Source organism: Lissotriton vulgaris, chromosome 3_1 (genome assembly GCF_964263255.1).
Source record: "Lissotriton vulgaris chromosome 3_1, aLisVul1.2, whole genome shotgun sequence".
NCBI classification, from domain to species: domain Eukaryota; kingdom Metazoa; phylum Chordata; class Amphibia; order Caudata; family Salamandridae; genus Lissotriton; species Lissotriton vulgaris.
This window is the reverse complement of record NC_141689.1, coordinates 2,084,139,789-2,084,165,513: the sequence shown is the minus strand read 5'-3', so window position 1 is coordinate 2,084,165,513 and position 25,725 is coordinate 2,084,139,789. Positions and strand designations below refer to the sequence as shown.

At 50.8% G+C, this 25,725-nt stretch overlaps 1 protein-coding gene across 1 annotated transcript in view; it reads left to right on the top strand.

The window, feature by feature from the left end:
• The window catches only part of CEP135 (centrosomal protein 135), a 434,096-nt gene that overhangs the window by 224,157 nt on the left and 184,214 nt on the right, over positions 1-25,725 (top strand). The window contains exon 17 of the mRNA XM_086962622.1: positions 12,456-12,610. Within this exon, the coding sequence (XP_086818748.1) occupies positions 12,456-12,610 (155 nt within the window). The remainder of the gene's footprint in view (positions 1-12,455; positions 12,611-25,725) is intronic.

Genomic DNA, 25,725 nt, shown 5'->3' with positions numbered 1-25,725 from the left:
TTGGTAGCACACTAGCTTTGCATCTGAATGAGTTTGACATCGATAATCAAGTAAAGAGTGACCACAGGCCCCTTAGAGCATCTTTCAGTCTTTCTACTGTTGCATCTTGTAAATCTACATCTATAGGCGAACCTACGGGCGAAGAGCGTGACAAAGTCCCACGCAGGATAACATGGACTACCAATCTTAGTACAAAACTGTCTGCATGGACAATTAAAAATAATCATTTAAAAACTGCTTTTGGTTCGCAAGCCCTCTTAGACTATTGGCCCATTCTCCTGCTAGATCTGCATCGGGCGCTGGGGGGAACATTGGATGCTCAACAAAAACAGGTGCCAAACAATCTAAACCAGCCTCCAAATAAGGAAATGCCAGAAAGCAAATGGAAGCATCAAATTCCCCCTAATACAAGACAAAAAGGGGAAAAAGCATTGCAGGGTGCCACAAATGGTTCGAGCTGCCCATAAGAAACGTGCATGGAAGCAACGCACTAAACGAATAGAGGACGCCTGGCTTAAAATCTTCTCTCTTCTTAAGGAAAAAAATCCAGCTCCAATTTTTAGAGCAAGCAACCAAGTCAGTAACAGTGGCCAGTCCAAGGAAAACGGGGTACCCGAGAATGTTTGGGTAAATTACATTAATCAGCTCTACAGCAGTGAGACAGGGGAGCTGCCAGCCCTCTCCTCACCTCAAGCACCAAATTATGATAACACTCAGGGTCTAGGCATCTCTGAAGCTGAAGTAATTAAGATCATTAGCCGCATGAGTAATGACGGCGCGCCAGGGCCAAATGGAATACCTGCTACAGTTTTTAAATCAAATTGATCGTTCTGGGCAGAGCTCCTTACACCTCTCTTTAAAGAAGCCTTTCTTACAGCCACAATTCCATCCACCTGGCAGGGCTCAATATTACATCCACTTCATAAAAAGGGTAACCGCTCAAATCCGGCTAATTATAGGCTAATAGCTTTATTGGATATTGAAGTTAAGGCCTATGCTTGTGTCCTGCTGGTAGAACTCGAAAACTGGGTTACAGAAAACCGGATTCTTCCCCGCACTTAGTCAGGCTTTAGATCAGGCTGCTCCACAACAGATGATATAATAGCACTGTCCTATCTGTCTTGGAGAGCCACTCTGGCCAATCATCTACCGTTATTCTGCTGTTTCGTGGACTTCAGTGCAGCGTTCGATAGAGTCAACCGAGGGACACTATCGAACAAACTAAACTCATGGGGATACCATCTTCACTTCTCTCTGCACTGATATCTCTGCATCAGAAAACCTGGGTGAGGATCAAAACAAGTGCCACAACAGTATCTGCAAAAATCGCAACAAAAAATGCTCTAAAGCAAGACTGCGTATTAGCCTCGCTACTATTCAATCTTTATACTGCCGATTTGCCTAAAGAATTGGCAGGTGCAACTTTGGTCGCCCCAAAACTGGGTGGCATACGTCTACAGGTTATGCAATACGCTGATGACATTATTATCATGGACCATACAAAAACCGGCCTACAAAGAGCGCTCACTCCCCTTAACATATATAACATAAAAAACAATCTTCTGATGAACGAATCAAAAACCAAAGTCATGATTTTTGGGAAACATAAAAAAAGAAACATCTGTTCTGGCGAGCAGGCGATCTGCACATAGTGACCTGCACTAGCTATAATTATCTAGGAGTGTGGTTTAATGAAAAGTGCAAATCAAGTATCCCATCTTAAACATCTTCGGCCCAAGGGAGCAGGGGCTATTCATAGTCTGAGGCGCTTGAATCCGCAATTGCACAGCCCGACAGCCGAGCCAATTTTAAGGGTCCTACGCGCCAAACTGCTCCAGGCAGTGTCCTATGGTCACCTGGCCTTCCCTGGCAAAATGGATTCATTCTTAATGAATTATCAAATAATGGCCTATAAGAAAATATTTTCGGCTCCCCAGCATGCAAGGAGGGCAAGGCTGAGACTTGAGCTGGGCCTGGCAAGTGCAGATCTTCATTGTCTGGGAGACTTAATTAAACTCTACATCTGCATTCTACGTGCTTCAGCTCATCCATGAAAGAACAATTGCAATCAGTGTTTACGGATGAACTCTCTCCTTGGCACAGACAGCTGCATTTGGCCATCTCCACATTGAAGATTGAAATCATCAACTTTTCTAATCCAATCGTTTACCTGTCAATGTGGAAAAAAATGATAAAAAGCCAAATTACTCTAGTGTCATTCGAGAGAGATGTTGCTCGGCTCCCCAAAAAACCACTCCTTGCAGCTTTGAATGACTCGTATACTAAGGGGAAATCTCAACCATATTTTAACTATTCTCTTCAATCCGAGACTCTCAATAAAATCATTTATATGAGGATATTAGCCCTTCTCACTCATGACTTTAACCCGCTGTGGGCTCGGAGGAATGGTCAACTAACATGTTGGCTCTGCAATTATCCATATGAGTCCTGGTTACATTTGTTATGTTGTTGCCCTCACCTTGCCAACGATCGCCGACGCCTACTGGTTCCAGTTTTTCGGGAAAAAGTTACTGAGACATTGCAGGGAAGCATCTGATTTGTGCTTCTGTAACAATTCAGCCCAAGTTCTAGCAAGAGCTGGGAAGTTTGTTAATATTATTTTAACTGCACTGCATATTTCCCAGTATTAAGAAACTGACGAGCCCTACTCTTATTGCATAAATCAACGTCGATGGAAGCTAAACCTTAAGTAACAAGTATTGTGACACTCTTTGCTATTGTCTTTTATACTACACACCTTTTCTGGATCAAACGGCCAATTGTGATATATTCAACTAACTTAAAATGTTGCTCTTTGGACTTTAAATTTATCTATAGTCCCAGATTTACAAATGTGTACATAACTTTTATTAATCTTTATACTTTAATATTTTATCAAGTATCAATATGACGTTAGTATGTTACGGTTTTAATTAACTGCCTAAAAAAATTATTGTTCCCTCCATGCCATTTTTGGTTCTCAGCCTCCCTCTGGTGCACGTCTCGGCCCCAAGGAGATTGGTGAGGCCATGACTGATTCCAAACAGGCGGGACCTCCCTCAGTGTCACTGAGGCCCTCAGAATCTGTTATCGATGCCGCATCGGCTCCGGTGAACAGCCTTTCGGGGTTCCCACCTGGGACGTCTGTGATGGATCTGTCAGCGGCGCCAATCGCCCCTACTTTGTCTATCCTCCCCGATGCCGAGGTGTCATCTCTTCGATATCAGGAATGGCGTCGGTGGAACAATTCTTTTCGGGCTACCTTCCTCTGCTTTCAAATGTCAGTGATGACATAACTGATATTCCTCAGCCTCCTCCGGAGTTTCATTGGGTGTTTGACCTTGATAAAGCTAGGGGCCTTGATTCTTCCTCATCCTCTGGCCTGTTTTCTCCTCCTAGCCTCGCTTCTGTGGCTAGCTCGACATTTGCTGAGAATTACGGTTGTTCTGGGGCTGCAGCTTCCTTCTGCAGAAGTGGCCATTGATCTCCTCTACTTGGGATGCTTCATCAGGGCCAGATGAGAACTTACCCTGTGCTTCCTTCACTGTAACCTTCTTTGATATTATGTTGGGCACTTGGGCTAAACCCACTTCAATGGCATCCGTCGACTGGTCTATAACTCATAGGCACTAATCCTGCCCCTGGAGACCGCTCTGCCTTTTCCGTCAGCCTACTCAACGCAGCTTTGTGGTTCAGGCTGCTACAGCCTCCCTTTAAATCAGTGCCGTGTCTGACATGCCTCCAGACAGGGAGTCTTAAGAGTCCAGATACTCTTGGTCGATATCTCTTTTCTGCCGCCAGCTCCGCTTTGCGGTCAGTTAATACAGCTTGTGTTTAGGGCTATTTTTCTCATTTGTTGTGGGATTCGGTCTCAAAAACAAGTCTCCAATACTCGAGTATACCCGGACAACTCCAGGCCAGATGTAAAAAGTCCGCTTGGGGCGCATGGCATCTATCACACCTATCAGATTCGCGAAGGTGGTGTCTATGTAGTCTAACCGGTGTGTGGTACAGCCTGTGTAAATATTTATAGTGTATGATGCGCAGCCTGCTGCTGGCAGATATTCGCTCAGTCTGTGAGCAGCAATGCTCCCACTGATCCTCCATAAGCTCAAACCCAATTCTTCCCTCCATCGTGTACGGGACATCGGCGGACCCTTTCTCGCTGCGTGTGAACTGCACTGCATATTAGGGAAACTAAGCGCTTGGGTGCTGTTCGTTGTAGGAGCAACTGTAATGGTGCTAGTATCTGAGGTTCAGTGGGAAAGTCTGGGTGTAAAGTTTGGATCCCTTGCCTGAGTCTTATGAACAGGAAGGTATCTAATGGAGTGCGCTGTGCATCCCAAAAGACATCCTCCAAGTCCCGAAATTGACCATTTTCATATAGATCGCCCCAGTTCCTGAGTGACGTGCAATCCTGTAATTTATGAATCAACGTTTCTTGTAGGAGGGGCATGTTTGGATGATATGTTAGTGGTAATAATGGGGGATCTAGCACAGGAGCCTTCAGGAGGTGTTCAATGCGTCTCCGTGCCGTAATCGTGGCGTATACAGTATCCTGCGTGCGTTCCTGGGCATTCCGGGACATGTATAAGGCCCCCTCTATCGGAGTCAGGTGTACAAGCCAATGTTCGGCTGCTAACTGTGGCATATATTTGGGCTGTTGGATCCAGAAATACAAATAATGGGCCTGAGCACTAATGTAATAGAGTTCAAAGTCGGGAATGCCAAATCCACCTGACGAATAAGACCTGGTCAGAACTTCCCACTGCAATCTAGCCTGTTTGCCCCCCCATACCAGTCTAATCATTTCTGTTCTGAGAGAATAGAAAAAATGACAGCCCGGAAAGTAGGGGATGTTAAGAAACAAATATAACAATTGAGGCAGTATCACCATTTTAATCAACGACGCTCTACCTGCCATGGAGAGCGGGAGTGTTATTCATAGGTTCACCTTGTCTGTTATTCGAGTCAGCGCCACCCCATAATTAAGTCTCATCAGTTCCTCTTTATTTCTAGTGATGCTGATACCCAAATAGCGTAGCTTGTCTTTACACCATTCCAAAGGTTAATCTAGTGGGAAGCGCATAACCGAGTCTGTTAACGGAAACAGGCAGGATTTTCCCCAATTAATCTGGACCCCTGACAGTAGTCCAAATGCAATGAACTCACGAAGGAGTGTATTTAGATTGGTTTGGGGATCCCGCACATACAGAGTGATATCATCGGCATACATGGAAACCAAAATTTGTCTCATGTTGCATCGCAAAGCCATATCATTATGGTGCTGTTGTAGCCTTGCTGCTAGCGGTTCGGTTGCCAAAGCAAAATGCAATGGCGACAGAGGGCACCTCTGCCGAGTGCCTCTAGTAATCGAAAATCTTTGAGACATGTGACCATTAATAAGCACCCTGGCTCCCGGCTGGTGATACAATAAGCGTATCCAGGATAGGAATAATGGCGGGAACCCCATCCGGAGCATTATCCCAAGATGTACTCCATTTAATAGACTCGAAAGCCTTGGTGGCGTCTAAAGAAAATGGCTGCCAAGTGCAATTCTGGGGAGACATTATTCAGAATTGTAAAGAGGGTCCTCAGATTATGTGAGGTGGCTCTTCCGGGGACAAACCCAGACTGATCCTGGAGAATCAAGTGCTCTAACAGGCTTAATCGGGTAGCAATGTCTTTTGCCAAGATCTTGGCATCACAGTTTAGGAGAGAGAGCGGACGATTAGAACCACAGAGGTGGGCTGGTTTGTCAGGCTTCAAAAGCGAAATAATGAGGGCTTCTCTCATAGATGGGGGTAGGGAGCCTGCCTCTAAGGATTCCTTCTATACCTCACGCAATATCGGGGCCATCAAATCTACATAGGTTTTATAAAATTCTATGGGAATGCCATCCATTCCAGTGGCTTTTCCAGACTGTATACTCATTATGGCCTCACGGACTTAATCTAGTTCAAATGGAGCGCATAGAAACTTGTGGTGCACGTCACTCAACCAGCCCAAAGTGACATCCCCAAGATATGCATCTAAATCTACCTCATGTCCCCCGGTGGTGGAGTATAGAGCGGTGTAGTGTTTAGTAAAGTCATCAAGTATATTTGTAGTGTCGCAGCAACGTGTCCCATCTGGCCTCTCCAATTCCACCACGTAGTTATAGCGTGGTTGCCTTATCGTATCTGCTAATGTTTTCCCCAGTCGCTCCCCCTCTCCGAACCGTCGAGCCTTCCAATACTTGCCCCGGAACTGCGTTTCCCTCTGCGCCTCCTCTATGTACTCAGTAAGTTTGGTTCGAAATGCCTGCTGTGTATCTCGATCTGGGGTAAGCTTCAATTTAGCCTCCTGTGCCTTAAGTTCCCGCTCAAATCTACAGAGTGTGTTGACAATATCTTTGAGCACGCCCGCCCCTTTTGATATACAAAAACCCCTCAGAGTGACCTTAAATGCCTCCCAAATGATTTTAACACTCTGTACTGTCCCTTTGTTTCGTGCAAAAAAATCTTGAACTTCTTCCCGCAGTTCTTCCCAAAATACAGTGTCCAGAAGCATTCGTGTGTTAAGGCGCCAAGCGCTATGCGGGGATTGAAATCTGTAGAGGAGAGTGTGAGTTTAACTGGTGCATGGTCAGAGTATGTCCTAGCCAAATGCTGTACAGAACAAATCGCAGGTCCGAGTCCCCTAGATATTAGCCAGTAATCAAGCCTCACCCAGGATGCAGCGAGTGCTGTAAAGTGTGCTCCTTCCCGTGCCCGAGGATGTACGTGTCTCCATGCATCGAGCAGGTGATAGTCTACAATGACATCTTTTAGGGCGGCGCTAGCCTTTGTTTGATGGTGAGGGGCAGGGTGTGACCTGTCCATATTCGGAGCATAAGTAACATTAAAGTCTCCTCCCCATATGATGTGATTCGAGCCTATGTCACATACCTTCCCCCATAAAATGGTAAAGAAATCTTGGGCATCTGTATTCGGCCCATAGAAACATATCAAAGTGACTGACTCTAATCCAAGGCGCCCCCAGGCTAGACAGTACCTCCCCTGATCATCTTGGGACGTTTCAGCCAGATGGACGGGTACCTGTTTCTTAATCAATATGGCAGCGTAACTAGAGTATGAGGAGAATATTCGGTGCGCAGCCCATCTAGACGCAAATGTAGCTGCCCTCTGGGGCGTGAAGTGGGTCTCCTGCAACATTGCGATATGTACATGGTATCTATCAAGATAAGCCAGAACTTGCTGATTCTTTCTAGGGTCCCCTAGCACTCTGACGTTCCACGTAATAACACTCAGACGTGTCCCCTCTTGACTAGCCATATGCGGTTGTACCAACATGGGGTGAATCTATGACATTGTTCTGCATTCTGTCCATCAACTGTTATTTTTGCATTTGTCACCCCGAGTGGGATGGGTATGCTCAGACGTGAGTCCCATGCTCTCCACACCACTGGAGTCAAGCTATCCTGGCTGAAGACGTCCGATAGCCAGAAACCGGTCCTAGGATGCTTGATTCCAGTCCAGGAAAGACCTGGCTTGGCAGTTCGGGCTGGACTGTTCCCACGAGGCACAGGATCAAGGCTGATTTGCATATGGCCATGTCTGAACTGGGGTGGTGTGGAGTGCAAATAAACGATGGATTGAGGCTCAGATCTCTGTACTGGGGTGAATGTATGACATTGTTCTGCATTCTGTCCATCAACTGTTATTTTTGCATTTGTCACCCCGAGTGGGATGGGTATGCTCAGACGTGAGTCCCATGCTCTCCACACCACTGGAGTCAAGCTATCCTGGCTGAAGACGTCCGATAGCCAGAAACCGGTCCTAGGATGCTTGATTCCGGTCCAGGAAAGACCTGGCTTGGCAGTTCGGGCTGGACTGTTCCCATGAGGCACAGGATCAAGGCTGATTTGCATATGGCCATGTCTGAACTGGGGTGGTGTGGAGTGCAAATAAACGATGGATTTAGGCTCAGATCTCTGTACTGCGGTGAATTTATGACATTGTTCTGTATTCTGTCCATCAACTGTTGTTTTGCATTTTGTCACCCCGAGTGGGATGGGTATGCTCAGACGTGAGTCCCATGCTCTCCACACCACTGGAGTCAAGCTATCCTGGCTGAAGACGGCTGATAGCCAGAAACCGGTCCTAGGATGCTTGATTCCGGTCCAGGAAAGACATGGCTTGGCAGTTCGGGCTCTACTTCCCCATGAGGCACAGGGTCAAGGCTGATTTGCACATGGCCATGTCTGAACTGGGGTGGTGTGAAGTGCAAAAAAACGATGGATTTAGGCCCAGCTCTCTGTACTGGGGTGAATGTATGACATTGTTCTGCATTCTGTCCATCAACTGTTGTTTTGCATTCCTAGGTGGCAGCACAACAATCCTATGCCTCAGAGCAGTCGCAGCTGTAGCTGCAGCTCCGCAGGCAAGAGGATGCCCGGCGAGCTATCACGAGACACCCCACAGTGTATCAATGAATAAGAAACGTATAAACGATAGTAGAGCTGCCCCCCTAACAAATAGAAGACAAATCACATTCACAGCAAGCAGTTACCAGGTTCTTGTTTAACAAGTTATTGTTCCTGCGCCTCATTGTCCGCGTCCACCCTCGGAGACCCCCGGGGGTCCTCCATCGGCGCCTCTGCTCTTCCCGCTCTCTTTAGTTGCTTGAGGAAGTCCTCTACTTGCTGTGGTTTTGTGAAAAATCATTGCGTGCCCTGATGAGTGACCCTCAGCCGCGCCGTATAAAGGAGGGCATAGTCAATCTGTGCTTTACGCAGTTTGGTCTTGACATCAAGAAATTTATGTCGTTCCTCCTGTACCATAGGTGTGAAGTCAGGATAAAGAGAGAAGGAATTGCCATCAAACCACAATGTTTGTTTACTACGCGCATCTCTCAGCGCCGCATCCCGGTCCCTGCAATTTAAAAGCCGAGCAATTATGGGCCTCGGGGTGTCCCCAGGCTTGGGCCGAGGACCCAACGATCTGTGGGCTCTTTCTACTATGAATTGGCTAGAAAAGGCCTCCGAGCCAATCGCTGCGGACAGGAGCTTCTCCACGTAGTCTTCCATTCGTCCAGTGGTGGTTGTTTCCGGTATGCCTAAAATGCGGATGTTATTGCGCCTACTGCACGCTTCCAAGTCCTCATTCTTCGCAGCAATAACCCTCAGCAGGTTATCCATGCGAGAGAGCTGCGACGTGTGTCTGGCAGTTGTATCCTCTGAGTCTGAAATGCGCCTCTCCGTTTCCTTAAGCCTTTCATCATGCCCTTCCAGTTTATGCACAATGGCAACCATCCGCGAGGAAAACCTGTCGACCCTCTCCACTATTGTAGCAAACCCTTGGCGGACCTCGCGGAGGATGTCCTGCACCTCAGTGGACGGCCCAGCAGTAGCTTCCTAGGACCCATTGCTGAGAGCCGGACTTTGACTGTCTTGGCCTGTGCGATTCGTCCTTTTAGCAGCATCAAAGGAAAGCTTTGGTTGCTTCGCATCAGTTTTCCCCATTCTTACACCAGTATCCATCAGAGATGCGTCTCCGTGGGTCACTGGATGTACACCGAGACCCGTTTTATGGCCCCTGCAGCAGTGGGAGCAGTGGCGCACCAGTAGGCCACCGTTTCACGGTGCTCCAATAGTTCCAACCAATCCTCCTTCTCAACCAGGTGGTGGTCAGGCCTACCGGGCAGCGCCAAGATGCAATACAGCAGGATGTGTGAAGTTCTCCTTCCCACTTGTAGTAATACAATAGGTGGTACTACTATTTTTGCTCAGTCCCTGCAGTTGGAGATTGTTAGGGCCAATCGCAGGCGGGGTCGCAGCGGTATCGCCTATTTCTCCTGCTGATCCAGCGCGTCCTCCGCAGCTTGTATCCCACAGGGCTCTCCTCTCCCAGACCTGCGCTTGTCGTAGCCCTGCCGGAGCTGCCTGCACCCAGAGTCCACCACCCAATGCTCTGATCTCACAGAAGTGCGTCCTCTCGCCGACGTTGGCTGTTACAGGCTGCAGCCACTCACGGGTGCAGCAGTCCCAAGGGGGGCAGGCTGGCCGGGTCAACTCGATATCCACAGCACCAACAGTTGCCTATCCGAGGGGGGGGAGAGGGGCCGAATTGTTCTGAGCCGCCCGCCTCACTTCTTCGCGCCAGGCTGCCCGGTGTTGTGTATCTTCTAATGTCCGGGTGGTTTTAAAGGGATCCTCCAAGTGGCTAGATGCGGGGGAGGCAGTGGTGTATATGTGGTCCTCACCTCGGACCATGCGTATTCTGCAGGCTCAATGGGTGCCCACGGGGGGGGGAAGCCTCAGGCCTTCTGGATCCCCCACGCGCCGCACATTCATGCCCCGCAAGTCTCTGCTAGTGCCCAGATCCGGCGTGCCCCAGCCTCCTTTGCCGATTGCAGCGTTTCGCCCCTACCTCTTCCCCAGCGCAGGAGCGGGGTCCCAGAGGTCACACTCCTCTCGATGGGGTCACTGGCCGATGAATCCTCCAGACGGCACCTGGGGCGAGGTTCGCCTCGCGGCTGGAGATCAGCAGGCTGCGCGGCCTCGTCACCGCGTGCGCAGCCGCGGGCTGCCGTGACTCCTCAGTCAGGCGCGCAGTCATGCTCCGCTTCACAGGGCTGCCCAGCCAATTTCAACCAGGGCCTCCCGGGCGTACGAAATCGCCGATTTGCACCAAATTTTGTATAGAGCAATCGGAGGGGCAGCTCTATCGAAACATTCACCCAATATCCTCCAAGGGGGTCAATATAAGGATAATTGCTGGATAAAACGCCGGCAGGAGCCTCACTCACGCGCGGCCATTTGCAAGCGCGCCACCTAGCGCCCCCGGTATTCGGTCTCGCGTCTTCTCCCCTTCATCCCTGATGACTTTCTGGACACTTTTACTCAGCTGGTTCAGGATGGCTGTAAGGCAGCTATATTACTGAGTCATTGTGACATGGATACCACAGATTCTGTTGGATGAGCCATGGCCCTTTCTGTAGCATTACACCAATGCACCTGGCTACGCTTCTGTGGCTTCTCTGAGGCTGGTATTTTCTTTTCTTGCATTCAACCATGTCGAAGACAGGTCGGGTCCCTAGTTGTTTTGAGACGTATCTTAACCCTTTCCCTGCTGCCGTCGGCCAATGGCCGACGGCAGCACTACCTCCCCAGTGCTGCTGTCGGCCATTGGCTGACGGCATTCCACCGCGCACGAAAACACCCGCACCGCGGCGGAATTACCGCCGCGGTTAACGGGTTAATTTCTGTCCCCGTTTTGTTTCTACACCAGCGGCAACACAGTGTTCTGTTGCTTTCCACCCAAGTTCTGATTGAGGTGTTTCATGGTATTGTGCGGATGCACTGTTTCCTGGTTTCTTCTCGACCCCCCTTATGCCCGCCGCCCCGCCCGCAAGGAAAGGGGCATGCTCCTTGGCATAGGGTGCATTGTCTGGTCCGAGAATTCAATTGTCCACTTCATAACAGAGTCAGGTGGTGGCTACAATTAAATGCTACTTAGAGCCTCTGTTCGTATTTATGTGCTATGCCCAGGCTAAGTAGTATCCACTGGAAGGCATTTGTACACATTTCACCAGAGCCATGGCTGATTCTACAGCTCTTTCCGAGTTGACCTTAATGCCGACATCTGTTGGGCAGTTATGTGGTCGTCCTTGGATACTTCTGCAAAGCATGATTGTATCCCACCTCAGACATGCAGTGACAGTTAGTTTGCTCGAACTATGTTGCACGATTTCCTTGTTACTAACAATACTCAATCCCCCCTCACAGAGAGGTCCTGCTTGGGGACTTATTCTTAAGATGAGGAATCGGTGGAGAGATGTTTCCATCAGAAGAAGAAGTCACTTAGCCGGGTTTACAATGTTTCTGGTTGATAAATAATGCTCCCACAGATTCCTCACCGCCCTCCCTCTTCCCCAATGAGCTAGGAAATTAAACACGTTGTGTGCTGCATCTGTCATTGTGGAGTTCGATTGGTTCCACTCTGCCCGCCTTAATGAGGATCCAAAAAAAGTCAAGAACTGACATAAGTAAAACAGTCTGCTCTAATATACACTTATGCTATCACTTCTAGAAGCGGAATTGCAACGGAGACAGCATGGCACTATGTATCAAGTCACTTTTTCCTCTCATCCATCAGCTATCATCATTAATGGTTTATCTTAACCCCTAAACTGCATATGTGTCCTATGTCCAGCAATTGCTTGAAATGTTAGTAGTGTCTATTTGAGTGTCCTGACTTTCTTGAAATAAAACTAAAAATATTTCTTATGTATGGAGTTATAAACTGAAAATTATTATTTATGCAGCAGTAATATGCTTTAGATTCTTAAACTACATCTTATTCCTTTGTAGCAGGTGGGGAAAACCTAGATCATTAAACTAGTTGTCATAAAAAAGAATTTTAAAGAAAGGCAAATAGTAAGTAAGAAACGTTTGTTGCTTTGATCTACAGATCAGTTAAATCGCAAGAGTGCCTCCCAGCACGATGAGGTGAACATGCTCAGAAACACAATCTCCGTTCTGGATAAAGAAAAGGATAACTTGCAAGAGACTGTCGACGACAAGACGGAGAGAATTGCGTGTCTCGAAGACAACCTAGCCAACAAGGTAAGTTCAGCCCAGGGTCTTATTTCCACGGATGGAATCCATGATGTCGCTAATGTCCGTACTCGTATTGATTAGAGGTATAGAGCAGGATGGGAAGCTGAACTGTAGCTGTGCTCCTCACTGAACCTTGGTTGTTACTTGACTCCATTGATTGCTAGCGATGGAGCACAGCCCCATTCCTTCGTTGAATCGTGCATTCCCTGGCATGAGTGATGGTAAGAGGTGTAAATCCGGCACTGTTGTGGTTCAGCGGGATCAAGTGTTAGGACTCCCTGAATTTGATTGCATTTCCTTCTGAGAAGAAACATTTTCTGTCCTGGGCTCTTGAAATTCGTGCTTTCCTTGGGCGCCGAGAAGGTCGTAAAACTGTAAAGCTTTCCTCTAATCCGGTATTGAAGTTGGTAGAATAGCACGGTCACTTAAGTCGTGGTGTGCTCATGAACTGAACAAACATAGTAATAGAGTTTGTCTAGGATAAACAGTGGGCACTCAGCCGCTGTTTGTTTTATAAATAAATAAATAAATAAACCTGCCCACTGATACACTACAAGCATTCAGATGGCTGCTTCGAGTCATTTGATAGAGCTTTAATGCTGGGAAACATGTTTTCCAGCAGATATAAACCGACTAGGACAAAGCAGCCTAGCTTATCAATGACCTTAAAGTTATAACCAAGGCCTAATTCGTATTCCCTTTTGTAACTATTCAAAAAGTATTTTGCAGCCACAAACCCTGTAGTTTTGTGAATCTTTGGCTTTACCCTCACAAAGTCACAAATTGATTTAATCAAAGCATCAAGGGACGAAAGTAATAGTACATTGTTTATTTAACACATCACAATGTAAAGTTGTCATAAAAATTTCAAATTATTATTGAAGAATCAAGGTCATTTTTCAGTAAGAGCCAGGAATTTATAATCAGCATGTGCCAAAAAGGGGATAGTGGAGTTAGGAGAAGAGGTAAGGTTGCCAAGGGCCTTAAATAGCAGTTCCCGATCAGTGCCAGGGTGCCCATTGTAAATCAATTCCGTACATGCCAGAAATATCTGGCCGCTTCTAGACAACTCATTCTTTCGGCTCCCAGGTGAGTTGTGCATTAAACCTTCAGTGGAACAAAGGAATCAAATGCAACTTTAGCTTTCACCTTTCCATCACAGAGAAAGTAGCATAGGTTAAAATAACACGATGAGTTGGGGTTTACCGCACGTTTTAGTGGGGATCAGGGTAATAACTCTTGCACAACCGTTAATTGCAGGAACGTATTGGAAGGCACCGATCTGATCTATTCTGCACGGTCAAGTTATGCTGTTATTTTATTTCCTAAATCTGACACTCATGCCTGTGTAGATAGATTGGATTTGTGATCCTTTTTAGGTCGAGGGACCGTAGGGCTTGGCCGTAGGCCAAGACCGGAAGTCCGGAGAATTATTGTTGTTTAGTGTGGCAGCTTAAACCAGCCTCTGTCCTCGTCTCTCCTCCATTGGCTGGCTTCCTAAACGGAGGCCAGCCATTGGAGGAGAGAGCCGTCCCTCCAAAGAAGCTCCGTCTTTTTCGGATTCGGGGGCGTGATTTTTTGCGTTCTTTAGCTCGTGACGTCATCTGTCACCCAGAGCGCAAAAACACGCCCCCGAATCTGAAAATGGCGGCGCTTTTCTTTATGCCATTTCGCGACGACCGCCGCACCAAGAAGTCTCCGAGTCCTCGCCCCTGCTGCTGCATTACTGCAACAGAGCTCGCAATGGCCGGGGAGTTAGGCGGAGGCAGCCCGGCCCAGACAGAAGACACGCACAGGATCGCAGGTACGGAGCGGGAGCCAGAGCGCACAAGCAGCAGCCCCACTACACCCCGTCCTGCACCTTGCACTCCCCATGGCCACCAGCGCCGTGCTGAGCATGTCCTCCCGGCTGCGCCCGCAGCGTCTCTACCCGGGAATGCATCAGGAGGAGCCTCCCGTTTTTGCCCAGCTCAAACCAGTGCAGCCGTGGAGCCGCGTAATAAAGTCCTAAGCCTGGTGACGGATGCTCAAAAGTTCAGCCGTTTTTTTTTTGCCCTCATCTCTCTCTTCCTGATGCATCCCGGAGCAGGCAGTGTGGCTCTATGTGTGGGTGACTGTGTGAGAGTGGCTTTGTGTAGGTGGCTCTATGTGAATGACTGTGGGTGGCTCTGTGTATCTGAAAGAGACACGTTAGTGATAAATTCCTTACCTTAGAATATCCCCAGGCGTCAGACTGGATCCGGAAACTTTTGCGTAGCAGTACCCTTGCGCGTCGGTAGGCGTTGTCTGCGGCTCGGCGTCCGTCGTCGGCGTTGTGGGCGCCGTGATGACGTCGTCGGAGTACTTAGACGCCGCCTCCGCGTGCTGACGTCAGTTCTTCTTTTTTCCGTGCCAGCAAGCGCAGATCTGGAAAAAGCAGTAACCCTTAGTCAATTTTTTACTAACCTTTTTGGATCCTTTTGATCGTTTTTCGAAGTCTAACGACTCCGATCGGTGCCTAGGGATGCCTGGCTTCAAGCACGGTGAGGATTGCGACCGCACGATGTCGGTCACGGATCCGCACCACCTGTGCCTAACTTGTCTAGGCGTCGACCACGACGACAAGGCCTGCTCCGACTGCTGGGCACTTTCCTTGAAAGCCAGGCGGGAGCGGTCCCGCAGGCGACTCGAACTCCGGCAGTCGGTCCCACGCCGTGCGAGGTCCCGGTTCCACAGGAGGTCGAGGGACAGGTCTCGGGCTCGGAGAGTCGGCACCACTCCTCCGGGTTGAAGTCGTCGTCAGGTAAGAAGCACAGGAAGTCGAAGAGACGTCATCGCTCTTCTGACTCCCCCGACACTCGCACGATGCGGCCGGGGGTTCGGGTGACACCGCCCACGCGGCTCCTCCGGGGTCGCGCTCGTCGCGTCCCGCTCCATACCCTCCGGTCCCTGGGCGAGACGCGACACGGGAGGAGATAGAGCGCTTCCTCATGGCCATGAGGTCCCTCTCTCCTCCGACGGGCTCCACGGCGCCTTCGGGCCCAGCGGACCCGTCTGGGGCCCCTAGCGGGTCGGGGGCTTCGGCTCCGACGCCACCGGCGCCTTCGGGCCCGGCGCCTTCGGGCCCCACTATCCCGACACCACCGGTGCCTTCGGGCCCGGCGCCGCAGGGCCCCACTATCCCGACACCGCCGGTGCCTTCGGGCCCGGCGCCGCAGGGTCAAGCGGTCCCGCGCCACCGGCGCCTTCGGGCCCGGCGCCGCAGAACCCTTCTCCTCTCTCGGGATCTGGATCGTCGCCGGTGGACCTTACGACCCCCCCCGGCGTCGGACCTTCAGGTGTCGCCTCCGGCGCCGTCCTCGGGCGGCGCCGTCCCCGATGCCTCCTTCATTCCTGTTCCAACGTCGGAACGGCGCCGCTGGGCGCCGTTTTCGACGGCATATGGAGACTTTCACTTCTATGAACAGGCCCCTTTAATTGAGAACCCTGAGTATCAGGAGATGGGTGATGAGGAGGATTGGGAGGGGTCTGAGGACCCTCTGACCCGTGAGTGTCAGTCTCAAGAGGACTGGACAGGTGGACTTGGGGATGCCAGTGGTCTCCTCACCAGACACTGGTTTTGTCTCACCTCCTACCGTGGCTTCGGAGGAGGGGGCAACCTACAGTGTGGTGTTGATGAGGGCAGCCAAGGCCTTGGGCCTTGAGCTCCCCGTCGCGGCCGTGAGGACTAACCTCCTCACTGAGGTCCTTAAACCGCAGTCATGCTCGGCCGAGCCTCTGCTGCCGTTTAATGAGGCCTTGACCGACGTTCTTTTGGGCACTTGGTCCAGGCCCGCTACGGGTTCGCCCGTAGATAGGAACGGGGCCAGACTCCACCGCCCGGCCCTGGGCGACCCATGTTTCCTGTCCACCAACCCCACCCCCGAGAGTCTGGTCATCCAGGCCTCCAATTCCCAGACCGCATTCCCGTTGGCTCCGCCGGACAGGGAATCCAAGAGGTAGGAGAGTTATGGAAAGAAAATATTCTCCTCCCTTAGTTTGGGACTGCGGTCTTCCAACACCGCATGCCTCTTGGGCCGCTACACACACTCTCTGTGGGAGACGGTTGCGGAAGTGCTGCCAGAGTGTCCGTTGGAGGTGCGGGCCAAACTCGGCCAAGCCCTTGTGAAGGGCCGAGATGCAGCCAAATATTCTATCCGGTGTGGGCTGGATACCACCGACTCGCTAGGCAGAGCGATGGCAACGACGGTGGCGGTGAGACGTCACGCCTGGCTGAGGTCTGCCAACTTTTCGGCAGATGTCCAAAACACTCTGATGGACATGCCGTTCGATGGCCGTCGCCTTTTCGGCGGCAAGGCAGACCATGCGCTTGAGCGCTTTAAGGACTCCGGGGCTGCAGCCAAGTCCTTGGGCCTCTCGGCCCCGCGCCAGCAAATGGGTGCCTTTCGCTCCTTTCGTGGCCAAGGAAGGGGCGCCCCCACATGTGCTGCCAGCCACACGTCGCAGACTAACATCCAGCGCGGTGGCGGCCGTGTAAATCACCGTGGAGGTGGTCGGGGACAACGGCGAGGCCAGTTCACACCTTCCCCCGCAGCATCCGCCTCTAAACCCTCCTGGTCCGTGCTTCTCGGCCCATGTGACGCCAGTGGGTGGCAGGGTTCGCCATCACCACTCTCACTGGCGCACTGTCACTTCGGACAGGTGGGTGCTGCAGATCGTCCGGAGGGGCTACTCCCTCCCCTTCGAGATGACCCCTCAAGCCATGCCACCGCAATACCACCGCGTGTCGGGGGATCACTTGCGGCTTCTGCAGGAGGAAGTTTCGGCCCTCTTGGCCAAGGGGGCCATCGAGCACGTTCCTGGGCCAGAAGTAGGACGTGGTTGCTACTCCCACTACTTTCTGGTACCCAAGAAGGGCAAAGGGGGCCTACGCCCAATCTTGGATCTACGGAACGTCAACGGCTTCCTCCGGAAGGAGAAGTTCAAGATGCTGACTCTGGCTCGGGTCTTAGCTGCCCTGGACCCAGGAGACTGGATGGTAGCGTTGGACTTGCAGGACGCCTATTTCCACATCCCCGTCCTGCCGGCTGCGGTTCACGGTAGGCCACGAGCACTTTCAGTTTACCGTGCTCCCCTTCGTCCTTACCAGCGCCCCACGGGTGTTCACGAAGGTGATGGCGGTGGTCGCAGCTCATCTGCGTAGGTTAGGGGTTTCAGTCTTCCCTTACCTCGACGACTGGTTGTTGAAGGTGGGCTCGCCCGAGACACTCGTCAGCCACCTCCAGACGACGGCAGACCTCTTGCACCAGCAGGGGTTCTCCATCAATGTGCCGAAGTCACACCTGTGCCCCTCTCAGAAGCTCCTTTTCATCGGAGCGGTTCTCGACTCGGCGCAGTTTCAGGTTTACCCGCCCGAACAGCGGGTCCGGGATATACAGGCTCTGATTCCAATCTTCCAGCCTCTATCCTGGGTTTCGGTCAGGTTGACGCTGCGGCTTCTGGGGCTTATGGGTTCCTGCATCCTTCTGGTGCATCACGCCCGTTGGCGGATGCGGGCCCTGCAGTGGGACCTGAAGTTTCAGTGGGCCCAGCATCAGGGCAACCTGTCCGACCATGTCCTGATCTCGGAGGGCACTGCGAGACAGCTGCAGTGGTGGCTCACGGACTGCGATTGGGTCAACGGCAGATCCCTCTCCCTTCCCCAACCGGAGCACGTTGTTGTGACGGACGCGTCCCTCCAGGGCTGGGGAGGCCCCATGGGAGAGGCGGAGATCAGAGGCCTCTGGTCTCCGGCGGAGTCCCGGCTCCATATCAACCTTCGAGAGCTGCGGGCGATTCGTCTAGTACTGAAGGCATTCCTCCCCTCTGTCCGAGGGAGTGTAGTGTAAGTGTTCACGGACAACACCACCGCCATGTGGTACTGCAACAAACAGGGCGGGGTGGGGTCGTGGACCCTCTGCCAGGAGGATCTGCGTCTCTGGCAATGGCTGGAACATCAGGGCGTGACTCTGGTGGTTCAACACCTGGCAGGTTCTCTGAACGCCAGGGCGGACAAACTCAGCCACCGGTGCATGATGGATCACGAATGGCGTGGCACAAGGTCTCTTTCTGCAGTGGGGAGAGCCTTGGTTAGATCTATTCGCCACCGAAAGAGAACGCGCAATGTCATCAGTTCTGCGCGTTGGAATTTCCAAGGCGGCACTCGCTCGGATACGCTTTTCGTCGCGAGTGGAGCTGAGGTCTGTTGTACCCCTTTCCGCCTATACCACTTCTGCCCAGAGTGCTGAAGAAGATCAGGCGCGACCGGGCACAAGTCATCCTTGTGGCTCCGGACTGGGCACGAAGGTACTGGTATCCCGAGCTACTCAGTATGTCAGTCGATCCCCCGGTTCGTCTGCCTCTTCAGGAGGACCTTCTGTCGCAGCAGCAGGGGACGGTCCTCCACCCGAACCTGTCCAGTTTCCACCTCCATGCTTGGAGATTGAGCGGCGACAGTTGAGGCCATTTGACTTGCCTCCTAAAGTCTGTAACATCATTCTGGCAGCCAGGCGTCCCTCCACAAAGTCAGTATACGCCTGCAGGTGGAACAGATTTGTGGTATGGTGCACAGCAAAGGCTGTGGATCCCCTCAATGGCCCTCTTTCCGAGGTTCTTCTCTTCCTTCTTTCTCTTGCCCAGCAGGGCTCTGATCTGAGCACTATCAAGGGCTATCTTTCTGCCCTTTCAGCCTTCCTAAGGCTGCCTGATCAACCGTCTTTGTTCAAGTCCCCAATTGTAAATAGATTTCTGAAAGGCATCACACACACGTTTCCACCTGTTCCCTTTGTGATGCCTCAGTGGGACTTGAACTTGGTTCTTACATTTCTGATGTGCGCTCCCTTCGAGCCACTTCACAACTGTCCTCTTCGCCTTCTCACTTTGAAGACTGCCTTCCTGGTAGACATCACCTCAGCCAGGAGAGTGAGTGAGCTCCAGGCTCTATCCTGTAAACCTCCTTTCCTTTCAGTCCATCCGGACAAGGTTGTGTTAAAGACAAGACCTTCTTTCCTACCCAAGGTGGTCACGGCCTTCCACATTGGGCAATCCATTACCTTGCCCACCTTCTTTCCGCCTCCGCATCCCTCGATAGAGGAAGAGAGGGTCCACCGTCTGGACCCAAAACGTGCGCTCTCGTTCTATTTGGATCGCACACGCCAGGTCCGGGTGGATGACCAACTCTTTGTTGGTTACGTGGGCGCTAAGGAGGGGAAAACGGTACAGAAGCGGACCATCTCACGGTGGATCATCTTGTGTATCCAGGCGTGTTACTCCTTGGCTAAGAAGGAACCCCCTGGTAGCCTGAAGGCTCATTCCACTCGAGCCACAGCGACTACAACTGCCTTGGGCTGAGGTGTGCCCTTGCAGGACATTTGCCAGGCTGCTACGTGGGCCTCGCTGCACACGTTTGCAGGACACTATTGCCTGGACAGCCAAGTCCGGAGGGATGGCTTCTTTGGCCGTTCCGTCCTCCAGGAATTACTGGTGTGATTATTGGTTCGCAGACCCACCACCGGGGTTGGTATTGCTGGGGTATCTATTCTAAGGTAAGGAATCTATCACTAACGTGTCTCTTTCAGATGCACAAGTTACTACTTGTGTAACGATATATCTGTAAGAGACATTAGTTAGTGATAGATTCCTTACCGACCCACCCATCCTCCCCGTTCTGCGAACCGATATCTAGGGTTAAGGTCATCCCCTTTCAGGGCCCTAGTTTCAAGGCAGCAGTGTTGGTTTTTGGCATAGCTCTGCGTTTCTGGCGCAGAAAAGCTGTGTCTAAGAACTGACGTCAGCACGCAGAGGGGGCGTCTAAATACTCACGGCGTCGCCGACGACGGACGCGGAGCCGCAGACGACGCCTACCGACGCGCAAGGGTACTGCTACTCAAAAGTTTCCGGATCCAGTCTGATGCCTGGGGATATTCTAAGGTAAGGAATCTATCCCTAACTAATGTCTCTTACAGATATATCGTTACACAAGTAGTAACTTGTGCGTGTGGCTCTGTGTGGGCATAAATGCAATAGGTCATGCATTTGCGAACGATTAAGCTATTGGCATTGTAAATGACAATGCCATTTATTTAACGATTAAGCTATTGGCAATGTAAATGACAATGCCATTTATTTATGATTAAAAAAAAAAAGTCATGAGCAATGCCAATAGCTCTACCTTTAATAATGCCGAGACCATTGCATTGTAAATGCTTGTTTATAATTGTTAGTTTATTCTCTAATCGTGTATTACCTAAAATCTGACATTGATGCCTATCTAGATAGATTGGAGTTGTAAATTTTTTTTTAAATAATTGTCAAGTTATACTATTTTTGTTTTATTACATAAACTTGACATTCGTGCCTGTGTAGGTGTTTGTTATACAAAACGAATTCAAAAAGTGCATCTCTAGAGTCATCTCAATGGTAGGAAGATTATAATGTAATTACTAGAGCAAAATACAAACTTGCACGAAGCAAATATTAATTATGAGGGAGTGAGTGCATGGAACGTGCACCTGGTTCTAGCTGCACAGGAAGAAATAGAATTTTTGTTTTTTTGTTTTTGTTTCCGGACGTTTTAAAAGGCAACAGAAAAATGCACCATGAAGCTTGGAAGAACCGGAAGAGTTGTCTTTAGTGTAGGTTTCTGGGGCGAATTCAAAACGAAAGTGCAATCCTGTGTAGAGTTCATCCAGGCGTGAATTGCATTCTAAATTGGCATTGAAGCTTCATTCGGAGAAAAAACCTTTGAATCTGGCGTGCTTAACATATATAGGGACAGTGGCAGTGTATGGAATGCTAGATACGTCCTGACAGCAGATAGACGCCTACGCCGACACCTACGCACCTGTCCTTCACTTGAAGAATTCAGGAAGAAGCTCAAGACATGGCGACATGGCTCCTAGACTACGGACGTTAGGACGTAGCGCCTGGGGGTTCCCGGTGCGATAAGTTGCGCTTAACAAGAAATCTTTTTTATTGATTGATTAATAGACAAGCACCCAAAAGTAGATAAGGGACCAGCAGTTATTTATATTTCTGACACTCACAAAAAAACAAAAGACCTTCCCAAAGCTTAGTATTGGCGTTGTCTGCTTAAACATCGTGACGTTTGGAGTATCGTCATTTTTCGGGTGCATCATAATAGGCATGACGTTTAGAATTGGGGTACCAGTAAAGCTGCTGGTGGCAGTGTCCACTGTCGATGGGCCAGGGGCTCGAGCCCCATAGTAACCCAGGACTGAGGGGCCACTTTTTACACCTGTGTAGTCATATTTCCCGAATGCATTGTAAGCAGGGCCTCCTTTATATTTAACTCTGAGACCTGTAAATACTGATTGCTTATAAATAAGAGTGGAAATAAACTGATTGAAACGTCGTGGAAATAAATTACATACAAGGCCTGTGCAGCCCTCCTGAAAAACAACACATGTGGTAATTGGGCAACAATACATCAAGGGCCAGATGTGCTATTCCCATTCACAGACCAGGGATGTGCAGATTGCACACCGACTGCTTTGTGAATGGGAATAAAATTTGCGAGGAAACCTATGTTATGTATTAATAGGTCTTATTGCAAATTGTACATTTGCCTACGAGCGCAAAACGTCCTGTTTAATGAATGTTATTTAGAATTGTCGCAGCTTGCAGCCTCCTGTGATTGGCTGCAAATGCAGGGATAGAGGCTTGTAAGGGACAGCAGACCTCCATCCCTTCATTTGCATTCCTAAATTGTTTTGAAAGCAGCATGTGTCTATTAAAGGGACCAGTGGTATCTTAAAACAAGCATTTGCAATGCAATGCAATAGTTCTCGCATTTGTGACAGTTAGAGCTACAGGCATTGTAAATGACAATGTCTTTTAGTTATGTTTACGGAGTGGATGTATGTGGTGTGGAGTTGAATTATGTGGGTTGGATTGAAATTGTTAGTTGTAGAATTGTGTGGCATGGAATAGTGAGGTGTGAAGTGGATTTGTGTGGTGGGAATATGTGGCATGGTGTGCATTTGAATTATGTGGTCAGTAATTATGTGGTACTGACTGATAGAGTATCATGGAGTGTAAATATGTGGATTGGTATTTTGTGTTGTGGCGTGGTATGTAGTGGAGTTTAATTAGGTTGTGTGCTGTTGAATTTAGTGGCATGATGTGAAATTTTATGGTATGAATTGGATGCATGTGTTGTGCAATTTTGGTGTTGATATAAATTATATGTTTTTTTTCTCAAATTATGTGGTGTGGAATGGAAATGTGTGGAGCTGAATTGTGTGGCATGGACAGTGGCGTGAGTGAAATTATGCTGATGGGAATTATGTGGCGTGGTGTGGAGTTGAATTATAACGATTGTTGCTATGGTTGTTTAATGTGTGATATATTTATGTGGTATTGAGGATAGTGTAATTAGGTGGCATTCATGAATGTGCGCTTATCTGTAGAGGCAATCTTTTTTTATATATAATTGTTTTTATCTGAAAGAGACACATTAGTGATAGATTCCTTACCGTAGAATATTTCCCAGGTGTCAGACTGGATCCAGAAAGTTTTTGCTTAGCAGTACCCCTGCGCGTCGGTAGACGGCGTCGTGCAGATCCCCGACTGTCACTGGAGTCGTAAGCGCCCGGATGACATCACGGAGACTACTTAGGCGCCACCCATGCGCGCTGCCGTCAGTTCTTTCTTTTTCCGTGCCGAAAGCGCAGATCCAGATTGAGCAAACACCTCAGTAATTTATTTTGTACTTTTTGGGACTTTCGTGCAGCCGTAACATGTAGGTGGCGGACCTCCAGGATGTCTGCCTCTACTGCCTGGAGACCGACAATGACTGTCGGGACTGGTGAGCCATGGCCCGAAGGCCCTGCGGGAGCGGCGCCGGAAGTTGCTGGAGGTTCGGCACTCCTCTCACCGCCGCTCCGGGTCTAGGGGTCGTTCGTGGGACTGGAGCCATCGCTCCTCGGGATCTAAGTCTTCACCTTCAGATTCCGGTAAGCGACGCCATAAAAAGAAGTCAAAGAAGCGTGTTCGCTCTCTGACGTCCCCCCGTTGCTCCTCGGAGGCGTACTAGGGGGACAGGGGCTCTGCCCCTGCGGCTCCTCGGGAGCCCCGCAGCCTACCCGCCATACCCGGGTCCGTCGGCGACTTCCCCAACAGATGCAAGAGTTTCTTGCTGCCATGGACCACCTTTTTAGGCTTCGGGCTTCTGCCGGCGCACCTGTGGGCCCCGCCGTCCCGTGTCCAGATCCTGTTGGCCCGGCGGTACCGCCTCTGGCGCCAGCCCTGGCGGCATAGGATCCAGCACCCTCTGCTCTGGCCCCTTTGCAGCGCCGCTGGCTCCGACCCCGGTGCTGCCCTTGACTCCGGCCCCAGCGCCGCCACAGGCGCCGCACTGGGTGCCGTTTATCACACCCCTGCCCCGGTTCTCGGATCATTTTGTTCCGACCTGGGATCCGCATTGGGATGCGGCTGCAGCGCAGCTCCATTTTCGGCTCCGTTCCCGGTGCTGCTTGCCCCCTCCCCGGCTCCGGCTCTGCGGCCACAGCTGGCTCCCTCTTCTCCAGAGCCGGACGAGGACTGGGACGGCTCAGAGGACCCCCTCGCTCGGCAGTGTGACTCCAAGCAGGATTCGGTAGACAACTTTCAAGATGCTGGAAAACTTGATGAGTCTTCTGACCCGGCGTTTGCCTCCCCTCCACCTACTATGGAGGAGGGGGTTTCCTACACTATGGTGCTGCGTCGGAGGCTATCCATCTCGACCTCCTTACGGTGGCCCTTAAGACCAACCTCCTTACGGAAGTGCTCCAGACTACGTCTACGTCGTCGGAGCCGCTGCTCCCTTTCAATGAGGCCCTTATCAAAGTCCTCTTGGGCACATGGTTGCGGCCGGCCTCGGGGGCACCGGTGGATAAGAACTTCGCTAGGCATCAACGCCCGGCGCCTGGTGATTCTGCCTTTTTGACCACTCACCCCATGCCTGAGAGCCTGGTCATTCAGGCCTCGATGTCGCAGAGTGCCTTTCCCACGGCTACGCCGGATAAGGACTCTAAGCGACTGGACCTGTAAGGCAAGTGGTTGTTCTCCTCAGCCAGCTTGGGGTTGCGGTTGGTTAACACCGCCTGCTTATTGGGCCATTGCTCCCATGCGGTGTGGGATTCGGTAGCCGAGGTCTTGCCTCCGTGTTCTGAGGAGGTCCAGGCTGTCCTTTCCCAAGCGATTGCGGAAGGCAAGGATGCGGCGAAGTTTGCCATCAGGTGTGGTCTAGACACTGCTGATTCGTGGGCAGGGCGATTTCTAAGACTGTGGCGTTGCGGTGCCATGCTTGGTTGCGGTCTACCGGGTTCTCGCCCGATGCCCAGGGGTCGCTTATGGACATGCCCTTTGTTGGCTCCCGCCTCTTTGGCGACAAGGCTGACAATGCCCTGGAGCGCTTTAAAGACTCAAGGGCCACGGCCAAGTCTTTGGGTCTTTCCACAAAGAACTCTGCCACGCCTGGGTTTCGGTCCTTTCGTGGTCAGGGCAAAAGTACCCAAGCACGCTCCTCCACAAAGCCTCTGCAGAACCAGCCTCAGGGAAGACGTGGATTCCGCAGGGGCCATCTGGTAACCAGCGAGCGGATCAGTCCACCTCCACCCCTGCTGCTTCCACCTCTAATCCGAGCTTCAGGGAGCACCCCACCCCGGTAGGTGGCAGGGTCCGTTACCACCTCCACCACTGGCGCGAAATACATCGGACAAGTGGGTGCTGCAGATAATCTGCCAGGGTTACTCGCTCTCCTTTCTGTTCTCCCCTCTTGCCATGCCGCCTCGGTACCACCGACTGTCGGGGCATCATTTGGCTCTTTTCTGCCAGGAAGTCACGGCCCTCCTGGCCAAGGGGGCCATCAAGTTCGTTCCCGGTCAGGAAGTCGGGAGTGGTTGTTAGTCCCACTACTTTCTGGTCCCCAAGAAGGACAAGGGGGGACTGTGCCCCATCTTGGACCTCCGGGACGTCAAACGCTTCCTTTGGAAGGAGAGGTTCAAGATGTTAACTCTGGCTTAGGTTCTGGCTACCCTGGATCCTGAAGACTGGATGGTAGCGTTGGACTTGCAGGACGCATATTTTTAGATCCCCGTCCT